The sequence below is a fragment of the Lutjanus erythropterus genome, chromosome 22 (assembly GCF_056507025.1).
Source record: "Lutjanus erythropterus isolate fLutEry1 chromosome 22, fLutEry1.hap2, whole genome shotgun sequence".
In the NCBI taxonomy this organism is placed as follows: Eukaryota; Metazoa; Chordata; class Actinopteri; order Lutjaniformes; family Lutjanidae; genus Lutjanus; species Lutjanus erythropterus.
In genome coordinates, this window is record NC_139338.1 from 5,695,600 (window position 1) to 5,722,690 (window position 27,091).

Sequence of the window (27,091 nt, forward strand, 5' to 3'; positions counted from 1 at the left end):
AAGATACAGTATTTTACTCTTTTTTCCACTTTTCCTGTGTCTGAAACAATAAATGCCTTTGGCCAGATCTTTTCTATGTGTTTGATGTACTTCGAAGTTATGTAAAACAACATTAGACCATTTTAGCTCAACTGTTGAGTGTTTATGGGATCAAATAGCAAAAGAAAATCCAGGAATTCAGCGAAACTAAGCACCTTTTTCCAAGATTTTTCTGAATAAAGGCCCACAGTCTCAGACTTTGAAAACCCCTGTCTTAAATCATTGATTTGATATGGATGAAAGATTTATTGAGAGAACTGAAAGACTTCTTTAACTTACATAACAGCTAGCAAGAAGATGTGAAGATGATTGTGTTTGAGTTGCTGGAAACACTGAGTCCACTTGAATTTGTACAGTGGTTTTACAGATTGATGCCTCTTTTATCTGATAAACAATCTCATACAGAAAACATCTGCAGAGAGTACAACTGCCAGGTTTTTATTATGGCCTGTTATCAAGTTTCTCACAGGATTAAGTGAGTGACAGCTGATGTGACCTTCTGCTGTAATCATACTCGTCCACATACTGATGGTTAGGACTGGCTCAGGACAGCTCTAGTTATGAGGAAAAAGATTTGAAAGTTTTTCAGTCTCTGTAATATAGTCATTCCCAGAGACTGAGTTAGTCACAGAAGATTTGTGTCCCTCAAAAAGTAGAAGACTATGGAAGAAGTTCTACAAATTTAAGATTTATATCTGCAGTACTCTTTTCATACCGCATCTAAAATTTGCATATTGTTTTTACTGATAATGGGAGAAAAACAAGAGCCTGTTGTATTTTTTGTCCAGGCTAAAATGTCCCATATTAGAGGAAAAGGCCTGTGAACTCAAATATGCAAAGGTTTACAGGAAAATAAGTTTATGTAACAATCTGTCTTATATATTATGTAATATTTTTGGTGACGGTAAGTACTTAGTTTGTGGGCTTTAGTGTTTCAAGGGTTGAGAAAAAGGAAAAAATGATAAAACACCAAAAAATTATAAATATTGGAGAAAATTCAAAAATGAAAAATAACAAGTCTGACTTTATACAGTCATTTTATCCAGCCTGATAAGTCACATGTATAAATTTCTGGGCATTGTTATGAAATTGCATTGACAGAACAGTGGTTGTTGGCACCAAGGAGTGCCTGTAGCACTGTTTGAGATTGTTGACACAAGGCCTGACTGTCTGCGACATTGTTATTGTGTAACTTATTGTGATCTATGACTGTAAGGTTGTAAATGCAGGGCTACTTTGAAACTGTGGGGAGTACTGCCCATTCAAAGTCTTGGCCTTGTTTCAGTTCTGGCTGCTTAAGGTCTGTACTCGACATAAATAGTAATCACCAGTCTTGATCCTGGTGCCTTGGTTTTAAAGTGCTATCAGTGGAATCAAATCTATAAACTGTACATTCCAGACCAGCTTTCCCCTTGGCAGCAGTGTATCTCCATCTAATACCTCACTGAGGGACTGTGATGGCTGTTGTGTGGCTCCTTCATGGCTGAACATTGCCTGCTCATGTAGCCAGAGACCAAACGCTGGATAAAGGAAATCCAGCCTGCTCCGATTGCTTATCCCCCTCCCTACCAGAAGAACATAATGGCCTACAAAGCACTGCTGCCTCTAATAGACTGGCCTGCTCATGGTTTACAGTCGGCCTTAAATGAGACGAGCTGATTAGAAACAGAAAAGAGCGAGCAGATTAGACGGCGAGTGGGATGACGAGCGCGGAGGCATTCCAGGCTTTACAGCTGCCTGAAACACAATCCATCGCTCATCTGAAGGCAGCGGAGGAGAAATAAAAGCATGGTTGGAGGGAGAAGGCCGACGGCTCTTTATCTCATGCCAGCCTGCTGCCTTTGATTTGCGAACATGGCACGCTTAGCTCATCTGCCAAAACCATGTGGACCTTGTTAGCTCATTCTTTCAATTTACTCCCCCTCTTTCTCCCATTTTATCTGTCATTTATAAATCTACCAAACAGCAAGCGATAAAAGAACCCTGGAAGTGTCTTTGTCTCGTTGCTATTCTTATCTTAACCCCACCACTTTAAGCTTCAAGCTTTTGCCAAGGCTTTGAATAAAAATTCGTCAGGTCTTTGAGCTTTGAAGTGGTTGGGGGGGGGGGGGGGGGGGTTTAACCCCTGGCTGGGACAAGGCCAGGTATAGGTGGGGGTGTGTTGGCCCCCAGGCGAACCTTGGAAGCAGGCGAGGTGAGCATTCCCCGGGCACTTGGTGCATTCTCTCAGACTACATCAGGTACGAGGCCTCGGGGCTTTCTGTCATGGTGAGAATGTGAGTCAGGTTTCCAGACCAGTGCCAAGGTGGAGCAGATCAAACCAGGCTGCCATTTGGTGGAATGCAAGGGTAATTAACAACGGCGAGAGTCAGATTCTGACTCTTCAGGCAACAAGTTCAGGCGTCCAGGGGTGTCAGCCTCAAGAGTGTCCTGTCTGATAAGCAGCATTCCAGCTTTAATCAGATGTGATTTAATACGGCCTCAGCTGCTGAGTCGCGTCAGGCTTTTCACGCAAACATTGATAATTGTTGTGGGAAGGCCTTACCCATATCAACAGCAATTTATATTCAAACCAAGACCGACTTCTTCAACCGCTGACTGTCTGAAGATTCCTCAGCATTCCTCAGAGAGCACGATTTATATCACTGAACCCTCTGTAACACATAATGAATGCAAGGTGCTGCTCCCCGGTGGACGCTCATCCATTTCAATAAGAGAACTCAGTACAGCTGTATCATCCCTCTGCAGATATGTCGCACTTTGATGTTTCATTGCAGCTGTTCAGTCTCTTGGATTCATGCCTCTTAATAGTTAGTTGATAACATGTGTTTAAGTAAAATGAAATTTTTGCCTGTTTTTACGAGCTCTCTGTGATCTTTTACAGGCTTTTGACGGGAGCATAAATGTATGTAATGCAGTCAGTGACCATATATGATCACTTTTATCTCATATCAGCAGAGACACAAGATTCACGTGTTCAAAACCTGCTGTTTGCAGCTGCGTAAATGCATTATGGATGGACGTTTGACCCCAGGATACTTGAAGTCCTCCACTTTCCCTTGTTACTTTGTTTGCAAATGGTAGGGCTGCCAAGTTCCATTTAAAAATGACTTGTGATTTGTTATTTGTTAGAGGTATTTAAATGAAACCCATATAGCCAAATCCCAAAACAGGTTCTCAAATTTTCGATTTTTGGTATATCTATTGTGCTTCCACTACCCCACCAGAATGATAAGCAGAGATTATTATAAGGCAGTGTTCAGACTGACTTTAGCTCAATGCCAAGGGCATTTAACTTGGCTTAACTTCTGCAGCAACACAGTGTGACTTTATCTGGCAACATGCTTTGTTGACCTATCAAATACAAACATCTTGGTAGGCTACTTTGTAATGTGATCATTGAGGCCTTCGTGATCAATGTGATAACTTTACAAAGTCGAAAAATCCTGCTTCATAGTATCATAAACCTCTGTGCAGTAATATGGAGTCTGTATACTGCAAAACTTACCTCTATGCACAATTTTTTTCAAATCCAAAATGCCTCCTCCCTCATTTTCAAATGTCTAGGTGTCATCATTATCCATTAGGGTTGGGAAAAACAATTCAATCTAAGTATCGTCATTCTTTGTTATGATTACTGAATAGATTTGATTGCTGAATCATTTTTTTGTGTATAAATAACTATCGCTTAGTCTGTTAGCTCAATGCTAGCACATAATTGGAATTACAATTAGCGCAACTGAAATTAGCATCACGATTACAGCAATATTATCTTAACAAACTGATCCATTTCACTTACATGCTTAACATAAAACAATTCAGGCATATATTTCCTGCTCTTTGGAAACAAACTAGCAGCTTCTCACTTCACATTGCTAACTCAGTCTGCTTGCCTGGCTTCAACACTCTACACTGACCTACAGCCACATCAGAGGGTCAAAACTCAAAAACAGAATTCAAAGTTTTATTTCACATCAAGGATTTTTAATTTAAAGGCTCTTTGTGCTATGTGCTGTTTCCAGGGCCTCAAACTGCTAACACGATCCTTACTGAAGAACCAGAAACACAAAAGCTGGACTATGAAAAAATGATTGAGGAGGAGTTTAAGTGGCTAGAATCTGACACATCTAAGGACATAATGTACTGCGGCGTGTGATGCAAGTTTCCTCAACCAGCCGAGAAGTCTGGCTTGTTTTTCTTTGGAAATGATGCCTTCAGGAAACATCACATCACAGTTCATAGGAAAAGTGGGAGCTAGTTGTTAAAAATATTAGTTTTTCTTCTGATTCTGGATGACATTACAGTTCAGGTTCCATTATACTTCTGAATGCCTATTAGTTTTTTTAATATTACTTTCTGAAGTCCGCTCAGAGGACGTGTCCCACACATGGGCAGTAGATCTGTAGTGGCTGCATGGACAAGTCAGGACAAATCTCCATGGTCACAACAAATTGGGGGTATGCAGATGTCCGTAAAGAGCCTTTGCATATCTCTGATTACGAAATTTACATCATGCAGACCCTCACCCACTTGCAAATGCAGAAAGTATAATACCCAGTTTAAAGTTAAGCCAGGTTCAAGGTGCTTTTTTTCACACGTTGCTGTGATTCTGAACACTGCTCCAGGTCTGTGTGTATGTGTACTCTGTCAGCAGACAAGCCCATGGCCTTACTGTCATTTACATGCCACTGAGATGGAGCAGAACAATAACGGGTTGGGGAGGGGGGGGCTTGCAAAACATACATCTTTCACACTCACTTTAAACTGTTACACAAGCAGCACTCCTAAACGCTAAAGTCTGAATGTTACAATTGTTGATTTGCAGACACAAATGAGTGTCTTAGCCTTTATTTTTCTTTTTTAATCTCTCTCTTTCCCCTCCACCTCTTCCTGCCTGTACAGTAAATATTTCTCTTCCTTTTCACCAAACTATGAGTTCAACATTTCTTGGCGAGTTTGGCTCCTATCTAATCCAGGTCTGGGTTGGCCTGAGCAGTCTGTCAGCTCAAAGGAAGGTTTTTTTTTTTTCTTTGAACATCCAACACATGATGTAATTGTAATATGAAACTGTGATATTGTGTGAATGTGGCAGCCTCAGTCAGCAGGCTGGTATCTAAAGACAGAAACGCAAAACCCCTCATTGTCTGTCTGAAAGTGCTGAAACTTTTCAACACTTCATTATGCTCATTATGCGTCTTTGTGTTTATGTTGTCTGTGTACATCATAGTTCTTTTATGTAATGTACAAATGTCTCCCCAGATGAGTAACAGCGTAGCCAGGCCCGGGTCGACACAGTTTCTATAGCCTCGGCGTGTGTAATGAACAGAGGTGGGGGGCGTGTTTGTTGAGTCAGACTGTTTACGTTGATCCCTGCCCACCATTTGAACAAGTCGCTGCTTGGAGGCTGTTAGTTCATCTGTGACCTGCTGACAGAGGGATTTCCAAAGGTGGCAGGAACAGGACGGCTAATTTTCTTCTCCTTTTCCCTGCCGTGTCTGTTTTTGCGCAGAGATTACTCCAGTGTCGTTTTTATCTCCTGTGTAAGACCCGCGCTTAAGGCAATATTTAACTTGGACGGAGCGTTCACACTTAGCACGCACACCTCAGGGACAATGAGCTGCGGACTTCAGCCGACCTGCTGATCTGTACCCACCACCACTATTCAGGCTTTTCTTAGTCTCCCTATTCAGCTGATGTTTTCATAACCTATTCACAATGTTATTCATCTCCCATGTATAACTCCTGCACACACACACACAGACAAATACTGTCCAATCAGCAGTGTGTGAAAAGTTGATGTTCTGCCAAGAGCTGGTACAAAACATAAAGCTTACCAAGGTTAGGGTTAGAGAGTTGGCCTGAGTAATGAATCATGTCTGGACTGTAGCAGTAAAAACTTTTTAAAAAGGTACCAAACTTTGCTGAAACAAAATTAAAGTATAGGGGTGGGTAGTATAACATTATAAACCATGAGATGAAGCCTGTACTGAAAGATAAGATTGAATTCCAAAGGAAGTTCTTGCACCAGAGATTGCTCAATAATACAGTAAAAAACAGTAAGGTAATAAATATAAAGTGTATATGGAGTAAATGCAAGAAATGGTGCCTAATAGAACAGGACTCAACAATAAGGAATGCCCGTTTGCCCAGGGCAAGTAAAATGTCATGTTGGGCAAGTAAATCTGGCATTTCACTTGGTCGCAAACTGCAAATAAAACAACATGGTAAAAGTAATATTGGCAGTGATACTGAAAAGTAATAAAAGAAAAAGTAATATTGCACATGAAATTGAAAGTAATATGATATTCTATTGAGGTTTTTTCGAATGAAGCTTTAAGTGTCTGTCATATTTATAACATCATTTGAGTAAAGCGATTCATCTTATTAAATGAATAAAGGGTTGTGTCCAGCTGCAAACAAGGCAACTATTGCTTTTCTACTTTTTCTAATTTTTATTGGAGTTTTATTGGATTTATTATTACCACGTCCAAAACTCATAAAATGCGCCAGACTAAACAGTGTTAAATGACACATGAAAAGCTTCATATGTGTAGAGATGACACACAAAATGTTTTGCTGTTTATATGCCGTCACATGAGATCAAGCGGTATATCACTGAACAGGACTGCTTTACAGTCATTTTGGAATTTCATATGATTTTACTGAAACTTTGTCACGGTGTTCAATAGTGAACTTCATATGAAATACAGGCTGCCTTTGCTCACATCACAAAAACTTCCTACATTTATATAAAACATAACACCAACTTTATTAAGCTTTAGGGAAAACTGGTATGATGCAAATGTTTAAAGTCCCACCTAGTAAATATTAATAATGAGATGAATGTGTCAGGATTTCATTGCACATTCTTATCGCAGTAATCAATCAGAGCATTCTGTCACGGCATTAGAGATAAAAACAATTTCGGAAAGAAGAGATAAGAGTTTACCCAAAAGAGACTGCATCACGTTTCATTGTTGGAGTTTATCCGTATCCCTGATAATATTATCAAATGAATGTTCCTGTGAAATGTGATCAACTGTTCATCCACATACGATATCAGAAAATTATCACATTAACATGATAAAATCCCACAGAAAGTAAACAGACAGTTAACAGTAAACCAGGAAAGGGCTTTTAAAAATTCATCATATTCTATAAAAAAGTATTTAAGCAATTTGAGTTTTCTCTCAGAATGGGGAGTGGCTCTTAATTCTGTCTTACATGCAGGGATTTTATTCTTTTCAAGTGCTAAATTTAAACCCTTTATATCAATATATTTAGTATATGAAAAAAGCTGCGTAAACTGTTATAAAACTTCTGCATAGGAAGGGTGTAATCCTAGTCATGTTATCACTTCTGTTTGACATTTTGAAAAGCATCAGAAAACTAAACTGTGACAATAATTGATTAGTCGCTGCCATATCTTGCCGTTTCAGTATCTATATTGTCAGGTCTGACCTTAGCTAGTTTAAAACCAACAGTGACACTTGTTTGCTGTGCTCAGCTGTGGCTCTGAGTGAAAGTTTGCTGAGTAGAAGTGAATTACACAATCTTTTGTTATTTGCAGCTCTGTTCACAGCCTCCTATTGAGATGCAACCAACTTTGACCAAACGATGTTATTCACTGCTACGTTAGGGCTAACAGTCGGTCACAGCACCACCTGAGATGCATGCGGGGGGGATATTTAAAGTAGTTGAATACAAACTGTTGAGCAGATAGCACTTAAATTTTTACGGACGTGGGAAAACAAACAGGTTAGCGTGGCAGAGAGGAAGTGCCCCACACCACCGCCCCACTTCTACACAAACACGCAGCCCAGTCATTCAGTGTCAGCCACCCCTGACCATTATGTGTCCATTTTGGCCCTCTTCACCTCGCTGGTCAATCAGGTCTTGACGTCCTGTCTGTGTGTCCAGCCAGAAGCAGTCTGGCCTCCATGGTTAATGGACCGCAGTAACGGAGCCCTGGGGGTCCCCGAGGCCACCAGCGCTCCTCAGGGCTTTAACAACGCTCAGCCTCAACAGGCCAGACTGCTCCTCTCACCTGCTGACTGATTGACTGACTGACAGGCCACATGCAGGTGTTAAGGTGTCCCACTGCTCAATTAACCCTTTCCTGTTCCCAGCAGGGCCTCCAGCAGTGTCCATTGTAGCTTTACAATGGAACTACAGGGGCAATGAGCATAATTGGCCTGATGCACGAGCAGGGAATGGAGGGGCTGTAAATTACTCTGCATGTCAGTGGCCCCCAGACAAGGATGTGTACTACAGCACAAAGTAAAGACAATATATGCAACATGTTAGTTGTTTCCACATGCCAGGGCTTTGTAGTCTTTTCTTCAATCAAGGCTCTTCAATGAAATGCATCAAAGTCTAAGAATTTGAGATGTCTTTGCCCAGAGGATCTCAGTCTGAGGTCTTTTTCCATTTAAAGTTTCTGAGGGAGCTCAACAATCTGTGTTGCTACTATAGACAATAGTGAGGCTGGGGAGACAGCTGGGAGAGTATAATCTGAAGAACTCCTCACACTCTGCGTCATAATGATGTTTTTAATGTCACACCGACTTGTTCCAGTGATGCATGGTGGATATTCCAGCTAACGTCTTGCCTGTTCATTTCTACACAGAAGCGGAAGCGGAGGGAGAAGGACGACAGCGACGCAGTCAGCCTCTGCAGCTTTGACTTTAAGGTAAAACACATCATCAGATGTTCCACGCGCTTGATTTTGTTTTAGGAACATTTATTTTTTGAAAATTTTGTAGTCAGTTTTTGTTAAAGTTGTGTATCTATTTAGGAGTGTAAATCACAAGTTTCACCATGATACAATTTTATATCAATTCTTTGGACAAGAATATGGTCTTTGCTGATATCACAAAGTCTGCCACAATTCAATTTTGACCCATTTCAGGAGTCTGCGACCAATATCAGACAATATCATTTGTCCGTTTAACACATTCAGTTACATTATGTCACCTCACAGAAAGCAACTAAATGATTCGACAATTTTGTGACAGAACTCTTTGAGACATTTATGACACAGACATGCCATCGGAACTTCAAAATAAAGGTGTATCTTTTAGATGATGGTATAGATAGATTATTTTGTGAGTGTGTGTGTGTGTGCTTGTTAAGGAAATTAACATCTAGTTTATTTTCTTGTTGTGCTGCTTCAAAGACCCCTGGGTGTCCCTGTTAACTTGCATCTTGGGTGATCCGTGGACAGTATGTCAGTTCACACCTGGCATAACAATCCGTCTCCGCATGCATCTCCAGTAACCACCCATGAGCGGATCTCACTTCCCCATTACGAATGCTAATAAACACGTATGTCATTTACGTTTGCAAAGACCAACAGACTTGTTGTTTTTAACCGACCATTAGTTGTAGCCAACAAGCTGGGACAAACGGACGCAAGGTTTTTTACACAATGAAAGATACTTGACTGTCGCTGAATTTCCAAAAAGGCATAAATAATTAAGAATTTGATGCAGACAGTATTTCAACAAGTTTCGCCAAACTCAGCAAGTCAAAAACGACGTCTGGGGACTTTCACCATAGAGACAAAGAAGTAGCCTATATTAGTTACAACAGCTGTTAAATGTTGGCAGGTATACGACACACTTCAGACACAGAGTAGCAACTGGTACAGCACCATGACAATCTGACATAGTGTCTTTTACACGAAAAGAAACAACTTAATATATTGCATTTAATAAAAAAAATTACAAGAATTTGCCATAGCTGTTTCAGAAAGTTCCCCCTTTCCAAAATGCGAGATTTTTGGAAAGGGGGATACTGCAGTTACTAACCGATTCCAAAGTAGCTGGGAAATCAAAGAAAAGCAGAATGCAATGATTTGCAGATCCTTTTCATTCCATATTCAACTGAATACAGTACAAAGACAAGATATTTAATGTTCAAACTGACAAACTTTGTTTTTTGTAAATATACACTCATTCTGAATTTCATGCCTGCAACATGTTACTTTGTGTTACGTGAGTATTTCAGTAATTAGCCTGGCCAAGTGACAAGCTAACCGGTTAGCCCATCTGTGTTACTGTGAACTCAGTTAACGTGGTCACTGCAACAGTTGTTTGGTATTCACAGTCACACAGAGAGAATGCTAATCGGACTGTACAGTTCTTTAATGCTTTTAGTAAATGCTGGTTATCAGTAACAAGTTACAGATATGCAGTGAAGAGCTTAAATCCAGCTGATGACTCTGTTCTCTGAGTCCTCTTGTGGTCAACCCCCTTCCCACCCCACCTCAGATGAGCTCAGGCTCAGAGAAGTCTGCAGTGTTTCTGGATGTTGTTGATATATGTCTTTGTCTTTGCATGGTAGAGTCTGAACTTGCATTTGTAGATGCAGAGACAAACTGTGTTTACTGACAACAGTTTTCTAAAGTGTTCCTCAGCCCATGTAGTATCCTTTATAAAATGATGTGGGTTTTAATGCAGTTTTTAATGCAGTGCTGCCTGAGGGGTCAAAGGTCACAGACATTCAATGTTGGTTTTGGCTTGTCCCTTATGTGCAGAGATTTCTCTGGGTTCTCTTAATCTTTAAATGATATTATGAAGACGTGTAATCCCTAAATACCTTGATAATAAGTACATTGAGAAACAATGTTGTTAAACTGTTGGACTATTTGTCCACACAGTTTTTCACAAAGTGGTGAACCTTGCTTGCTTGTGAATGACTGAGCATTCCACAACTTTCACAGTCCTTGGTTGCTCCTGTCCCACCTTTTTTGGAATATGTTGCAGAAATCAAATTCAAAATGAGTGTATATTTACAAAAAACATAAAGATTCAGTTTGAACATTAAATAGCTCACCTTTTTCCTGTGTTTAATGGAATATAAGTTGCAATCTGGTCCCAACATTTATGGAATCAGGTTTGTCATTCAGTGTTGAAATCACTTCAAACAGAAAGTGTATTCACAAAAATCTGATGCTTATCTTGGCCGGTTAAGAGCACCCAAACACGTCATTTGCATTATACTGAAGAAGTCCTGGGTAGTTCCAGGACGTCAGTAGAGTAGGCGGTCCTTCGGTGAGGCCCAGGACACATGGCGTACACTGCAGAAAAAATGTATTCCTGTGCAGCCCAGACCACCTCTGAATGTGGTCTGAGCGATTGGATCTCAACGTGTCCTGGGTGCATTCACACCTGTAATTAGAGCAGGTGTAAACGGCGCCTATGATAACTCATACCAACCATTTGTTTTGTCTCACAAAAAGACAAATAAGAAGACAAGAAGCAACAAAGCGAAATTGGGGCTAAAATTCAATGCAATAAATGCATTATAATAAAAAATTGGAGCCAATCCAAGCCATTGTTGCTCTCATGTTTCTCTTTTTTATTGTGTTGTTACGATGTGATGGTAACAGTGACTGTGGGACATATCTGATCTCTTGCTGTATCTGAAGTCTTTGCTTCTCTTGTTTATTCAGAACATATCATGAAAATGACGAGACTTATCACCTGAACACATCTAGATATAAAGGCTGTGTTTGTTTGGTTGGAGCCTGTCCAGGTCTGCTGTTAGTTACGCCAGAGCAGGTTCCTTGATGTAGAGATGTGAGTGGCAGGACTGGCCTGGTTGGAAAATACACCTCATTTGGTGTGTGGGTGTTTTATTGAGCACACCTACACTTGAACACACAAAGATGTCCCAATGATGATCTTGTCATACCTGAACACCCTTTAGCTTCAGGCATATTTCATGACTCTTCCGGCAACATAATTTATGTAAATAGAGTCTACTATTCAAATATGTGTGTCTTAAAGTTACTAACTTTATTTCACATTCTCATTTTGGTTGGCTACTCTGTCCTCTCGTACTCAGAGTAACACCAATGAACCGAACAGTTTACAATCAACCCATGGCCCCTCTCCATCTATACTGTCTCCATGCAGGCTGTTTTTGTCCCGCGCCCACATGAGGGGGATTAGCAGAGACGTACAGCCTGGGCTTCTGTAACCAGTCGGATCAGTCGCTCTGATTTTATCCAAACAAAGCTCAAACAGTGTTGTGGAGAGTCCCAGGGGCCACTCCTTGATTCAAATCACAGCAGCGCTCAGGGTTCTGCTCTCACTTTATTTTCTTTTCTAATTGAGCCGCTTCCAGCGCAGTCTAATCCCTACACACACTGTTCACAAACAGAGGCAGTTATAGCAGGAATCCCTTGTTTATCATATGGCTGCTGGTGCGCTGCTGCCCTTTGGCTCCGACTCCAAACGGAGTTGTTGAGTAAAATTTGAGTTGCAAAGAACAGTGTTAGAAAGCTATTTTTCTGCAGTAGTAAGTTTTGTTGTGTAATAAGGATGCAACTTACAATTATTTTCAATATTAATTCGTCTGCCAATTATTTTTTATCACAATACTGCAGAGTCCAAGGTGACGTCCTAAAATTTTGTTTTGTCTGAGCAAAACCCAAACACATTTACTACATAGTTTACTGTGATATATGAGAAAGAAAAGCAGCAAATGTTCACACAGGAGAGGCTGGAACTACAGAATGTTTGGTATTTTTGCTTAAAAAGTGATAAATTATATTTCCGTTGTTGTCCTAATCGTCTCAGAACCTGCTGTGGTGCACATAATTTTGTAGGGGTTCTTTTCTTACACAGTTGTAGTAGTTGTACAATAATACAAGTTAAACTAAACCAGGAATTAGAATTCTTTGACTTTAAACACATGATTTTTGAGACAGCTTGTCTCTGCCACTGTGGATGGACATTAAGGAAAAACCCAATGTCAATATGTAAATAAAATGCAGCATGTTTATAATGAACTTATATGAGGAGGTTTTAGTTGATTCTTGACAGGTAACCCTACTTTGTTAAATTGTTGCGCAACATCACTTATGGTCGTCTTATTCAGCTAGAGACATTATGATAATAGTTACCACAGAATAAAAGCAATGGAAAAAAAGACGAATTTATGGCACCACTGTGGTTTCATCATATCACCCACTCTACTTTGGATTTGTCAAACCCATCTTGTCTCTGTGTGGTTTTGCATGAGTAATTAATAAACGAAGGCTTCACCCTGCCCACCACAGGCCTGTTCCTGCCTTCAGACCATGCCAGAGTGCCATTTACTGTTGACAGGAATGTTGTCATAATATGAATTTCAGAGTAACTGACGCACACCCAGTACTGTTTTGACTGTAGTCACCTGAGCTGCAACTGGACCCTGAATTCCCTGAAAATCTCTGTGATGGAAAATTAAACCTTTTCCACTTTCCTTTTACTGAAAACACTGTGCGTGAACACTGAATACACAGAAATATAGATGCCCATCAGCCTATCATCTGCTGGCAATCATTCTCAAAGGTCTCTCTTTGCACTACAGTGCTGTTCTGTCAGTCCTGTGCCATGACTACACAACACCCCTATGTGAATTGTCTGCATGTCTGTTTCAATGCCACCGTGACTAATTGCTTCATATTAACTTGGCAAATGATATTTTCATACTTGTGTCTGTTGAAGCTCTATCAGTCGATCAGTTTGTTCTGTCTACAAGCGTCGGCGGTTTCACTGCGCCTTAGTTACCTCGCTGTGTTTGGTAGCAACCAGGGCCACTCTGGGCGTGTGAACACTTACAAAACAAAACTAAAACAGAAAAAATCCATGAGTAACCTGAGGATGTTTGAGAACTGTGGATTTCATTGTTTCTACAAGCTGTTGTGTGATTACATCACTGTCTACATCTACACTGTCTCTTCATCTTTGTTTAATTGTAGCTTCAGAGGAGAGGAGGTATTTATAGTTCTTAGCCATCTGAACAGAAACTTCCTAGATTAATAGTAGTTAAGATCTCTGTTACGCCCTAGCTAGGGGCTTGATTTAGAAACAAACTCCTAAACCATCTGACGCTGGTGGTTTTCAACTTTATGGGAAAATAAAATGTGTTGAGATGTCCTCTTCATAACCCTGGTTGTATAAGCTGCTCTTTTAATATATTCAAGTTGGAGAAGAGCATGGTTTGAGTTATGACCTTCATCAGATCTCAGCCCAAATGAACAAAAGACACTATTTTAGGCATACAAACTATGCTGTCAACTATTAAATAGTTGATGATGGTTTGAGTTATTTTTTTTTTTTTAAGAAAAATGTCCAGATTCTCTAATTGCGGCCTCTTAAATGTAATTATTTTCTGGTTCTTTTTTACCTCTGTGAGAGTAAACTGAATATCTTTGGTTTGTGGACAAAACAAGGCATTTGAGGACGTCATTTTGAGTTTTTGAAAACACTGATCAACATTGTTCACCATTTTCTGACAGCATGGACCAAACAACTAATTGATTAATTAAGAACATGATTGACGGATGAGGACTGAACAATACTGGAAAAAAAAAAAAACATTTGTTGCAACCCAATTTACAGCAATGTAACACATTTATCAATCAATTGTCATTTCTTAAGCACAAAAAGAATAAAAATCTGTCTTAAAAAACATAAATCACTGTGACACAGCACATTTTAGGATGTTGAAATTATTCTCATATCAGGTCAAGATAGTGTGGTACAGATAAAATTTTAAAAAAAAGAAAAAAAACTATGTAGTAATCGGACCTCTGTCTCCCTTCATTTTCTCTCATGTCAATTTGTCATGTGAGCAAATAGGAATTAAAAAAGAGTATCAACTTAGTGTTTTGTCATTTTATCCTTTTAGGCAGCAATATATCAGAGAACAGCCTGTAGTGAGCAGAGACAATCATCCCACACACTTAATTAAAGCTTCAGCGGGGAAAACACATTTAAAATCAACTGCTGACGCAGCCTGTAAGAGAACGGTAAACACTCTTCTTCATTTAGGAACATTTCTGTCTTGCAGTTTTTTACACATGCCCTGGCAAAGCTTTAATAGATGGGGCAAGGGACTTTGTGGCAAATGGCAGTATCATGAACCTGTGGTTATATGGTTATAGTCAAGAGTGGGGGTGCAAGATTAGTGAGTGGTATAGCAGTAATGTATACATATACAGGCCTCAATCATGACCAGTAAAGCTGTCCTTTCACTATAAAGCTCTGTTTATATTGTACTATTATATATAAAAAGTATAAACAGCTGGACTCAACAGTGAGGCAGGTAAAATGCCATGTCGGGCTTGTAAATCTGGTAACTTATCTGCCCAATGGTTAACTTGCGAGGAGATTAAGGTAACTCATGTGTTCGTCTCCACCTTTATGTTTGTTATTTTTTCTTAGTGACAGATCTGAGAGGTCAGTTGTTGCCTCACAGAAAGCTGAGAAGTTCAGTCCTTTTCTGTTGCTGTTGACCTCCATCAGCAGAGGGCAGCAGCACCTCCACCTCCCTCCTGTTGTTTTAAGTCCGTCAGCAGCACTCAGCTGTGTTTCTTTGCCCAGAGCTGGCTGCTTAATGCCGTCCCCGGAGCTGTAATTAGTCTGAGCGCGTCCTGTACTCACTGCTGCTGATGTGGAGGTTAAGTTGAGCTCAGCCCCTCAGGCCTCGGGGCTCAGTCCGTCCCTGGCACGGCATAGGTTAGACAGCGGTGAAACTGCATTACTCATCCTGCTCCGCCACTCCTGAGCGCAGACTGGCAAGTACGTGTGTGTGTGTTTTGGAGTGTAAATCACGGCCTGTGCTCCAGCTGCAGCTCAGTGTGACTAGAGGCGAACAGGCCAGGCAGGCCGGGCCATGTTGTGTTTAGTTTTTATGGAGGCTGGGCCAGACGTGCTGCTGATTCAGCCAGAGGTCTCCCCATACAGAGTGAGTAACAGCAGGACTGCACACGGTGTCTTCTCAAGGCACGCATAGACTACACACAGACAGATGGATTCATTTTATTAGATCCGCTCTGACTCCTCAGTCTGAATTTTTTCACTCCGCTGTCTTATTTCTCACATCAAACCCAAATCCTGATCCTGAAGTCGCTCAGTTCACTAAAACCCTGTTGGTCAGCGTCCTGTTGGTCTGCAGCAGATGACCGCTCCATCAACAAGCCCAAAGAACAAGGTGTCAACATCCCCACACCTCCATCAGCATCTGTGTTTTGTCACCAGGAGCAGCATGAAGCCTCTGTCCTGTTTCACACGTCTGTGTTGACCCAGGAGGACGAAGCAGAGCCATGAGCAAGCTCGTCCATTTGCTCAAAACACTCGTGCGTACATTGTGACACCCTGCCTCGCAGCATCTCCACATTATTCACTCCATTAGACCTAACACCTCCACTTTTTTGGCTGTGCATTTGTGTACCAGCTTTATGGGTGTGTAGAATCTATGGCTTCAGGTGTGGTTGTCTTTCAGCCATGTGTGCGTCTTCCTGTTTGGGTGAATCTCAAGAGCCACAGGTTTCTTATGTCTTTTCTATTTTCTATTTCTCTGAATATTAGGGATGTAATGATACCAAAAACTGAAGGTACAATAATACCACAATAAAATCCACAATACTATAAATGACGACTTGAAAACAATGCCCTTTATTAAATAATAAATCTGATGTGTACGACACGTTTTGTTAGCACATGATCAGAGCATGTGCAAGAAATTGGCAGGAATTTAATTTGGCAATGAATTCTTGAATTATTTAGGTACAATTGCAAAACAAAAACATTGCATAAGTCAGTAGTAGGGCTACAACAATTGATCGATTTAATTGATTAGTTGTCAACAATTAATGGCTAGGTCATTTTGTAAGAAAAAGTAAAAATCCAGCTTCTTAAACATGAATATTTTTTTAATTTCTTTAGTCCTCAATGACAGTAAACTGAATATCTTTGAGTTTTGGACAAAATAAGTCATTTTTAGGACATTACTTTGGGCTTTGGGAAAGATTGATTGACATTTTTCACTAATTTTCACTACATTCAACATTTTATAGACCAAACAACTAATCAGTTAACCAAGAAAATGTTTGACAGATTCACCTACAATAAAAACTAATTGTTAGTTGTAACCCTAGTTAGTCTCAGTCCTTTTATAAAATGAAATTAAAATAAAATAACTAATAACACAGGCCTGTACCATATCATACTATACTGTGTATATGATACTGGACTTTCAATGTCAGAACATCTCTTTTGTTTTTACTGAAACTACTAAACATGTTACTCTTTTTAGACCAATCAACATATGGGTGGCTGTCACACCCTGCCCCCCCCCCCCTCCCCTGTGGAACTCAATATACAGGTTTCAGTTTAAGCATCTGGCTGAGTGTGTCCCAGTGCCCCCCCACTATTGATATTCTAATTGATCACCTCCCCCAGTCCATCTGATGAGACTGATAACAGCTCTGTTAAAGCAAAGATCAGAGAGAACTGGTCCACACAGCACACACTGCTTTGATTAATTAGCTAAAAGAAATAGTCATGTAATAATAATTATCTGATTATTATTACAGATTTAAAGGACATTAAACAGTTTCAAACATTTCAGCAGCTGATACCAAACCTGGGAGAAGGTCAAACAAAATAACTTCTCTTTTGTCTTGATTAATGATACGTACTGAAACTAAAATCATCGTGTTAAATCACCAGACTATTTGAAAATCTGAAACACTAAATTTCACTTGGAGGATGAGCAATGGTCATTTAACTCTTAGAGTTAGATCTTATTTTAAACATGTATAAAAAAAATAAATAAAAAAAAACAAGTAAGAAAAAAATAAAACACGAATAGCCAATAAAGTTTACAACAAACTTACAATAAATAATTTATTTCTAAAAAGCAGTAGGAAGAAGTGAATATTCATCAAGTCCTATCCTCTTTTTTAATATTTCATCACTAAACTTTGTTAAACATGTATATTCCAGCTTTCTGCCCCAGTTTTTCCCAAACACAATTAAATCAAATCAAACTAAAGTAACTATTTGAAACTCATTTTGTTATGTCACCATGACTGTAACTCTCATTACTGATGACAGTAATGTGATAAAATAAAGTTGCACATAAATGTTCAAAGGGCTTCATATCTATGTATATTTTGCCCTTTTTTGTATGTTTGCTTTTATATGCAACTATCAATTAATCTTTTAGAAAAAAATGACAGAAAATAGGAAGAAATGCAGAAGTTTAAGTATTAAAGTTGCTCATTTTGATCAATCTACATAACTCAAAGATAATCAGTTTGCTTAATAATTGTTTAATACACAAGCAATATAAGAATAATTAAGAATATAAATACATATACATACAGAAGGTGTCCTCAGAGAAACACTGCAGTGAGCTTTTAAAGCATTAAAAGTCTTGATAAATGGCTTCAGCTGATTGCGCAAATTGTTGGCAGTTAATTTTCTGTTTAATCTTCTTCTTCTCTCTTTCAAGACTCTTGATTCATTATCACAGATGACACTGAGAATCCTTACATGTAAGTTGCTAGAACCAGCAAATGTTTGACATTTTTGCTTGAAAAATCACTGAAACAAAGGTATCATATCATTTCTATCCATCAACTAATCATTGCAGCTGTATTTGATAGTCAAGCTAAATGTTCAACTGCAGCATCAGAAGCATATTATTTTATGACTCTTTAAAACCAAACTTGAGGAATCATTGTCAATAATGTTTCTTCAGTGTCTTTATGTCTGCTGAAAAGTACAAGCGATCAGACTTTGTCCAGGACTCAAAAGTTCATAACTCAGGCTTTACGTCAAACTTTAACCCAGTTCCCTGAGAAACACCCGTATAATGTCAGATATGGTTCAGTCATCACAGTTGTGTGTGTGTCACCTCCGTTTAGCAGTAAGCTTTAGCCATGATCTTAGAAATTCTCACTACTGTTTTCACTCTGAGTGTAGGGGACAACAGACCCTGCGGGCAGCTCCTGCTCATTTCTTAGTAAACCCGACACCGCCTCATCTGCAGCCATGAGGGCTGAGCAGAGGCTCAGCCCCTCCCCTGTCTCTCCTGCCGGTATAAAGCCCTCCCTCCCTCAGTCTACCTCAGACCAAAGTTTAGAAAGAGTGTGTGAGAGAGAGCCCTGTCCCACGAGGGCAGAAGAAGAAGACTCGTAGGGGGAAGGTGTATTTATTTATTTAGATTTTTTATTACTCTTTTTACTCTTGATTTTCACCATCCTTTTTTTGTCACTGATGTGGATTACTTCTTGGAGCTGACTCGCCAGGATTAAAAAAGGATATTGTGTTTTGACTGAAAGCTATGGTGGCTTACGATGAACTGGGTAGCTTGGTGCCTATCAAACGGACTTTGCAAGTGATAGACTACCAGAACCAAGCCAACAAAGAGTCAGAGGTAAGATGCAAAAAAAAAAAAAAAAAAAAACCTAGATATTCCTGCTTTGTTTGTCTGTTACCTGCGTCTTTAAGTTAATGTTTGACTGGAACTTATTTAGATGAAGTCATATCTTTGTGTCACATTGTGAGTGAATCACAGCCTAACCCTGTTCTTATCTCACTTTGGCACACAGTGCGTTCATGTGTGTTCTTTCAATTGCCTTGTAAGATGAGATGAGACTTTGGACTTTGTGCCTTGGCACTGAAAACAATCCTTGAGATACTGCCTAACCTGGAAAAGTTAATCATTGGATTCCGCTGCTGCACCTATGAAGTTGTAAACAGAGAGCTGACCCCCCTCAGTGTTGTGTATTCCCCCCTGTCTGTTCTTAAAACTGCATCCCAGCAGGGCAGCTCAGCCATGGTGGGATATGGAGAGATGAGGAAAGTCAGTACCACAAACAGTGAAGCAGCAGGGGGTCAACGCTTGATCAACATCCCTTCATCCTTTTAGTTCAGCCCTGTCTGGGATTTCTTTGCTTTAGACTTTGAAGTTAAACCACTTTGATGCAAATTCAGTGCAGCAGCCTGAGAGCATTCCTCCAGCTGCAGGTGTTGAAACCTAGGTGTGCTCTGAAAGTCACCACTCCAGCTCCTTCCTTCCTCTTTTGAGGCTTGCATGGTTCTTTTTCGGATGTGATTTCAGGAAGATGTGGTTTCACTGACAGTAAACCACTTTGATAAAGAAGAAGTCTAAGGACAATTCATGAAGTGAGTCCTATTCTCACAGAATTGCACAACTGAGACGCCCTTTTTGACTTATTGATGACCTCGACTCTTTCATTTACGGCCTGGCTGTTCTGTTCCCAGTTCCTATCAGCTCAAGCTGTGCTGTAATCGCAGGGACACATCTGGAGTGTTAGCTCACAGCACACACACACCAGGTTACTTCAAAGGGAAAGCACAGGAAGAGAGCTTTTGGGATCCCTAAAAAAAATCCTGATGTTTATGAGGTTGTAATCTCAGGTTAGGAGTTTAAGGAGCACACATGTACAATATTTGTCTGGAGGGTCATTGATCACCTGATAGTAGTTATCCAAAGCAGCAGCACAAACCCCGGATCCCTCTGATTTCCTGAAGTGAGCCAGACTCAGGTCAAACTGCCAGGAATAGCAACTTTCACCGTCTGCCTGCACTGTTTCACTCTCCAGCTGATAAACAAAGAGTGGGACTAGTGGCTTTTTGTTCTTATGGAGCCTGTTCCCAAAGGACAGGAAGGGCACAATTGCCAACATAAGTGTCCAGTATCAACTTTGGAAACCCCCAGCCTCTTCTATATTTACTTTGTAATGTATTTTCTTTGTCCACTGATATGAAAAGGTCAGAAATTAGTGTAGTCCCAACCTTAGTAAAAAAAATCTGTCTTTGAATGTAGACCACATTCAAAGCAGTTGACATGTGGCATTGCTTTTCTGCCCCTCCACCACTAGAGGGCTTGCTAAATTCTCAAGGCTGTCTGGCTGTCCTGGAGAACCTGAGCACAGCAGACCGTGACTCGGCCGCAGCCACAGCAGCTCACAGGCCCCACCAGACTGAGCGGATCTGTTCCACAGCTGTGTCCGCAGGGCCCAGAGCCTCAATGGCTGCTCTGTTTTCCCAGATTCGCTGAGCCAAGGCAAAATCCCATTTGGCCTGAGTCAGGAGAAAACACAGCACGGCGCTGGATTTGAGCGCTCTCATTAGTGTGAAGTTCTTGAAATGAAAAATGTTTTTGCGGGGAGTGCAAACTTTGCAAATGCTAATTATGGCTGTCGTGTTTTTGAAGAGGCTCTGTGGGCTGAAATCATTACCTCAGATCTTCAGCTCTTTGATTTCTGCAGCCTGTTGTTGTTGGCACAAGGCCAAGCAGCTCTCTCTTTTCTCCCAGCCTCAGGGCTGGGTGAGGAGGGATGGGGGGAGGGGGTTACCTGGCCCAGGTGTAGTGCTGCTCTCACGCGAGGCCTGTTGAAGAGCCTGTCTTGACTCGCAGCCATAAACACGGCGGTGTGCCCCCTGCGACGCCGCACTGTGTAAACAGCGAGGGGACAGATTCACTGTCTGTTTACGACTTCCAGCGGTGGTCTGTTTTACTGAACAGCCCTGACACACTGCCACACTGTCCACACTGCTTTGTCTCTGTGGGAAAGGCAGTGAAAGAGCTGCAGGTATCAGGAAGCATTTATCTCACACTGTTTGATTGATGCTACAGATCCACTCTCTCAAGTGGACTTGTAGCTGTTGTCAGGCCAGATAGTAGCAGAGTGTGTGCGGGGAGGGGTGTCCAACAGCTGAGAGCAGGGTCTCGTGCATTCCTGGCATTCCTCCAGACCCCCTTCCCCTCCAGATCAGCAGTCAGAAAGGGTCTTTGTGCTCAGTGGGCTGGCCTGGCTAAAGACTCTTCACATGATGGAGCCAACAGCTGCTGAAGCTGCTTCCTGCTCCTCAGTATCTGTCTGTCCACTGGTCCGCCAGTCTGTCTGCCTGTGGCTTGACCTCGGCTCCAGCTACTCCTATTTCTTCGCCTCAAAGCAGGGAGTGGAGTCAATAATGAGGATATATGACTTGACTTGATGTGTTTTATCAGAAGGAAGTCACTTGGGAGTGCTGGGACTTGCTGCCGAGGTCTCTGGGAAAATCTCAGTTGGCATTACTGATTAAAAGACTTTTCTATGATTAATTTGCCTAACTAATTGCTCTATCCCTTTTCCTCTCACCTCTTCAGGAACCCAGCACAAAGCGTGTCCGTCCTCTCGGCAGGGTGACGTCGCTAGCCAACCTCATCTCTCCGGTGAAGAATGGGGCCGTCCGGCGCTTCGGCCAAACCATCCAGGTAAGCTCTCCTGACATCCTACAAACACGGGACAAGGGACAGCTCTCCACAACTCTTCACAACTCCTGTCTGACATCTGGGGCTTCCTCTTTCCCATCTGCAGGCCTCTTTCAGGGGCGATGGGAAGTCGCCGGGCGTGCCCCAGAAGCCTTGCAGCAAGGCGGCGGCCCCCACACCGCCTAAAAGGAGGAACAGCATGCTGTGGTCGGAGATGCTAGATGTCCACCAGAAAGGAACTTTCTCCACCAAAGAGATCAAGCGGCAGGAGGTGAGAATCAGCACTGAGACATGAAGATAACAATTATAGGACACAGTTAGAAAACAAAGGGACAAAGTGTAGCTGTAATGATGAATAATGTAATGAGTCTGCTACGTCAGAAATCCAGACAGTGATGAATTATACCTGTCTACTAGACTAGTTTCACATATCCCTGTAGTATTTGGGTCAAATAGTCTAAATGAGTCTAAAAGCCATTCAGGGATCATTTCCCAGTCTGTGTGAGCTCACATATACCTGACAAGCCAACAAACTAGCCCACTTGTCCTGCATATGTCAGACATCTTAGCCAACTGTTAGGAGCCATAAACTTTGTACAGTTGAAAACACAAGAAGGAGAAAGCAGCCAGACAGAGCTCAAAGTTGACCTCAGCCATTTGGCACCACCACACTTTTAGATTTAGTTTAATGGCAGTTGGGTGCAATAATGTAATGACATCCTGATTCATGTATTTTCCTAAAAAAGTATCTTTATGTGCTTCCTCCTCCTTTTCCTCAGGCCATATTTGAGCTGTCTCGCGGAGAGCAGGACCTGATTGAGGACCTCCAGCTTGCACGCAAGGTTTGTACTTTTAAAATCTCTGAGGCAGAGGGAGTACATATAAAGCAAACAGATTAAATCAAACTCTGGCAGGCTTTACCCACGGCCGAGCCAGCAACTATAAAAAGACAGGAATTATTCCTCTTGTCTTTTTCTGGTACCCCTTCAAGAGCTATTCTTAGTATCCACCCCCACTTGGCCTGAAGGGATGTTGTTATTTGACCGTTTTGGCTCTGCTCTCGTACACAGGCGTACCACGACCCAATGCTGAAACTCTCCATCATGTCGGAGGAGGAGCTCACTCACATCTTCGGCAACCTGGATGCCTACATCCCTCTGCATGAGGACCTCCTGGCGGAGCTCTCCAAAGCCACGGGGCCTGATGGGACCGTGGGTCAGATTGGACAGATCGTTGTAAGCTGGGTAAGTGTCAAATCACAGAGTACCTCAACCCTCTTTGATTCTGTTGAACTTGACTGGGTTTCCAGTGAAGAGGGCTGCGTTAGTAACAGTGTCCCTCCTCCCCTCCAGCTGCCTCGGCTTAACGCCTACAAGGACTACTGCAGCAACCAGCTGGCAGCCAAGGCGCTGCTGGACCAGAAGAAGCAGGACCGGCGGGTGCAGGACTTCCTGCAGCGCTGCCTAGAGTCGCCCTTCAGCAGGAAGCTGGACCTGTGGAGCTTCCTGGACATCCCGCGCTCTCGCCTGGTCAAGTACCCGCTGCTGCTCAAGGAGATCCTGAAACACACTCCGGCAGAGCACCCAGACGCTGCCAGCCTGGAGAAAGCGGTAAGTCCAGGACACAGTATGCAGTATTATCTTTATCCTTTGTTTATCTTAAAACACAGCCGAAGTTAATGTTTCGATTCCTCATGTGTTCAGATCACAGTCATCCAGGGCGTGCTGTCCGACATCAACATGAAGAAGGGAGAGTCCGAGTGCCAGTACTACATCGACAAGTTGGAGTATCTGGACGACAGGCAGAAGGACCCTCGCATCGAGCAGTGCAAAAGCCTGCTGTGTCACGGGGAGCTGCGGAACAAGAGCGGCACGGTGAGCAAAACAAACACACACTCTCCTCCCATATATGGCAATCAGGCTCCAACTATAACCATACAAGTAGCTCTGATGACAGTAAACATCCTCCTGAAAACGTTGATGGTTATGTAAAGCATCAGTGCTCAGGTTTTAATATTTTTGTTTTGTTTCCTTTCAGAAGCTGCACGTGTTCCTGTTCACCGAGCTGCTGGTTCTGACCCGCCCTGTCACCAGGAACGAGCGCCACTGTTTCCAGGTTTACCGGCAGCCAATCCCAGTGCAGGATCTGGTGTTGGAGGACCTGCAGGATGGAGACGTCAGAATGGGCGGTTCCTTCAGAGGCGCTTTCAGCAACGCAGACAAAGGTGAGGCTCATGTCAAAACCAGAAAGTTTCTAGCAGTTAATGTAGGAATCAGGGATGTAACATTATCTAAAATTCAAGGTCATAATTAAAAAGCACATGGTATGAAATTCCATTGAAAAAAATGTCTAGCCTGGCTAAAATCTTTGATATATTGTTGCATCCCTAGTCAGAGTATAGATCCTCTTCTTTTTATTCTGTCTTCTTCTCTTGATTCATTTGCTAATTCTACTTTTTTCCACTTTCTCTGCAGCTAAGAACATTTTCCGTGTGCGCTCCCAAGATCCAAGCCAGGCGCAGTCCCACACGCTGCAGGTTAACGACGTTTTCCACAAGCAGCAGTGGCTCAACTGCCTGCGCAGCGCCATCTCCGTCCACCGGCCCCTCAGCGAGCCCTCCACACCCTCCCCGCCCGCGAGCGACGCACGCTCCAAGCGCCGCCCCTCCTCCGTCTCCGCCATTGTCCACATGGAGGAAGCGGACGAGAACTGCCCGCAGCCGACCTCGCAGTCCGCCCCCACGTCGCCGTGCAGCAGCACGACGCCCAGCCCCACCACGACGTCCCCTTCATCCCGCTCCTCCACGTCATCTTTGTCGACGACGTCATCCTCTTCGTCGCCGTCGCCGCTCACCTCGTCCACGCACAAAACCAAAAAGGACAAGAAGTCTCTGTGTTCTTTAGGGAAGAGAAAAGAGACGATGGTGTGAACGGAGGTGGAAGGAGAAAATGGACTCCTGTTTGGACTTTTTCTTTTGTACAGAACTGTTGAAAAAATAACGTGGAGAAGCGTGGGACTTGTATTTATGTGTGTCTGCGTGCGTGCGTATTATTACAACAGTGTTCTGTGTTACTGTCCTCTTCGGCAGCTATCTACCTTACCCCTCCATCCAAGTGCATCCCCACAGAGACACAGTATTCTGGAGTGAAGTGCACAGCTTCCACCAGCTCTAAAAAGGGAAGCAGAATGAGAGGCAAACCCACGTCACACACAAATCTGTGTGTGTCATGAGGTAGTTGATTTCTTGAAGATAGAGGTGGTGCATTCAATCCTGTTTACTATTAATTTGATATTTAAGCATTATTTTAGACCTTTTTTTGGGGGCTAATGAAAGATTTACATTTTTATATTCAAAAATTTATTGTAGTATTTTTTTAGGTATCATAAAGCAGCACTGTTTTAGCTTTTAGGTGAAGTTATTTGAAAAATTGAGCATGTTTAGCGACAAAAAAGGAAGAGAATCATCAAAAAACAAGATGAACTACACAAAGCTACAAATTTCTCTGTAAAAGTCTGATTTTTAGATCAATCAGAAGACGTCTTATTTTTATACATTCCTTTAATGACAGATGTTAATGACAGGATCGGAACACTTTTTTTTTTTTTTTTTTTTTTTTTTATGCATTTACTGCAGTCAGTGGCATTAATTTAAACCCAGTAACAGATGAGATTTCAGTTTCTCGCTGTTACAGAACAAAGACATCATCCGGTGTCAAAATCATGTCAGAGAAGAGATGAGGAGTTTTGTTTTGCAACAAAATTTTTGAACTGAGCCATGTTGGTTTTTTAAAAAAAGCTGACTTTTCGGAATGAAACATCACTTTTCAGTGTAGCATCTTGCATGGAGCTTTAGTTGTGGACACTGCTCGCACCAGTAGAGGCAGCAGGATGTATTTTGCCTGTCCAGAGGTGAAGGACAGTAACACGTGTAAAAGACTGGCTGAAGAAAATAAGAGAATGTCGTTGAAGGATGAAGAGAAAAGAGTAAAAGATGGATAAAGTTGTGTCTTGGAACTGAATTAGATTGTAAATGCAAGATGATGAACTCCATCAACTTTGTGTATAAGTTGATGTGATATCTTGCCCATAGACTGATGGTTGATGGTAAAACATCAAGTGAATGTACTCAATGGAAAAAAGTATGTGTGTCAAGGGAGACAAAAAAGAAGGTTTTTGTAAGTGTGCAGAAGATGCTTTTGTTGATAAGATGGAAAAAAGAAAAGAGAAAAGGGGCAACTTGTTTGCCATGAAATATATGTAATTAAAAGAACAATAAAGATCTGTGTAAGATTTGCAACTGAACTTCTTGTTTCATGTGTTTATTCTTCTTCACTGACTTAAAAAACATTTTGCCAACTTTTATAAGTGAATGGATACTAGTCTCACGACTGTTCGCTTAATGTGAAGCTAGAGGAAGGATTCATTTAGCTTAGCATAAACACTGGAGGTATAGAGAAATGACAGAATCTGTGTACCAGCACCTCTAAACTATTAACTAACTACTTCACAGTTTTACACATTACATCTTGTTTGTTTAATCCGTTCAAAAACAGAAGTAATCCAAGCTGTGGTTGAACATGAGGTTATGTGCTGGACTAATTCTTGGCAAACAGCAGCTGGACTTCTTCCACTGGCTTGTGGTAAAAACACAAATTGTCCTTTTTGCACTTTGTTTGTTACGACCCCAAAGTTTGGGTTGGCCGTTGAGAGATTAACAACAGTTAAAAGTAACCGGGGAAAAGGGAGAAGTGACAACTGAGATAAAGTGTACAGACAAAGGTTCTTTTTAATTAATAAATCAAGTTTAAATTAAGTAAAGCAAACAGCAACAAGACACCAGGTTTTCGACACCAGGCCCTGAATACTAATTGGCTGCTGCTGCTGCTGCTAATCACTGCAGCTGCAAAGAGGGGGAGGTGCAGTACCTGGGCACAGGAGAGCACAAAAATCAGAACACACAGTGGCATATAAGAAGTTT

General features: G+C 41.6%; 1 protein-coding gene across 3 annotated transcripts in view; it reads left to right on the top strand.

The window, feature by feature from the left end:
- Nucleotides 1-26,415, top strand: part of net1 (neuroepithelial cell transforming 1) — a 43,967-nt gene extending 17,552 nt beyond the window's left edge. For 2 of the 3 annotated variants that reach the window (XM_084710805.1, XM_084710807.1), the window contains exons 3-11: nt 8,669-8,731; nt 22,009-22,116; nt 22,220-22,384; nt 22,893-22,955; nt 23,184-23,357; nt 23,466-23,723; nt 23,817-23,987; nt 24,151-24,337; nt 24,588-26,415. In XM_084710805.1, coding sequence (XP_084566931.1) covers nt 8,669-8,731; nt 22,009-22,116; nt 22,220-22,384; nt 22,893-22,955; nt 23,184-23,357; nt 23,466-23,723; nt 23,817-23,987; nt 24,151-24,337; nt 24,588-25,042 — 1,644 coding nt within the window. In that variant the 3' untranslated portion in view covers nt 25,043-26,415. Of the gene's footprint in view, nt 1-8,668; nt 8,732-18,950; nt 19,267-22,008; nt 22,117-22,219; nt 22,385-22,892; nt 22,956-23,183; nt 23,358-23,465; nt 23,724-23,816; nt 23,988-24,150; nt 24,338-24,587 lie in introns of those variants that run through there. The other variant, XM_084710808.1, reaches the window with a different exon arrangement.
- The last annotated feature ends 676 nt before the right edge of the window (nt 26,416-27,091 follow it).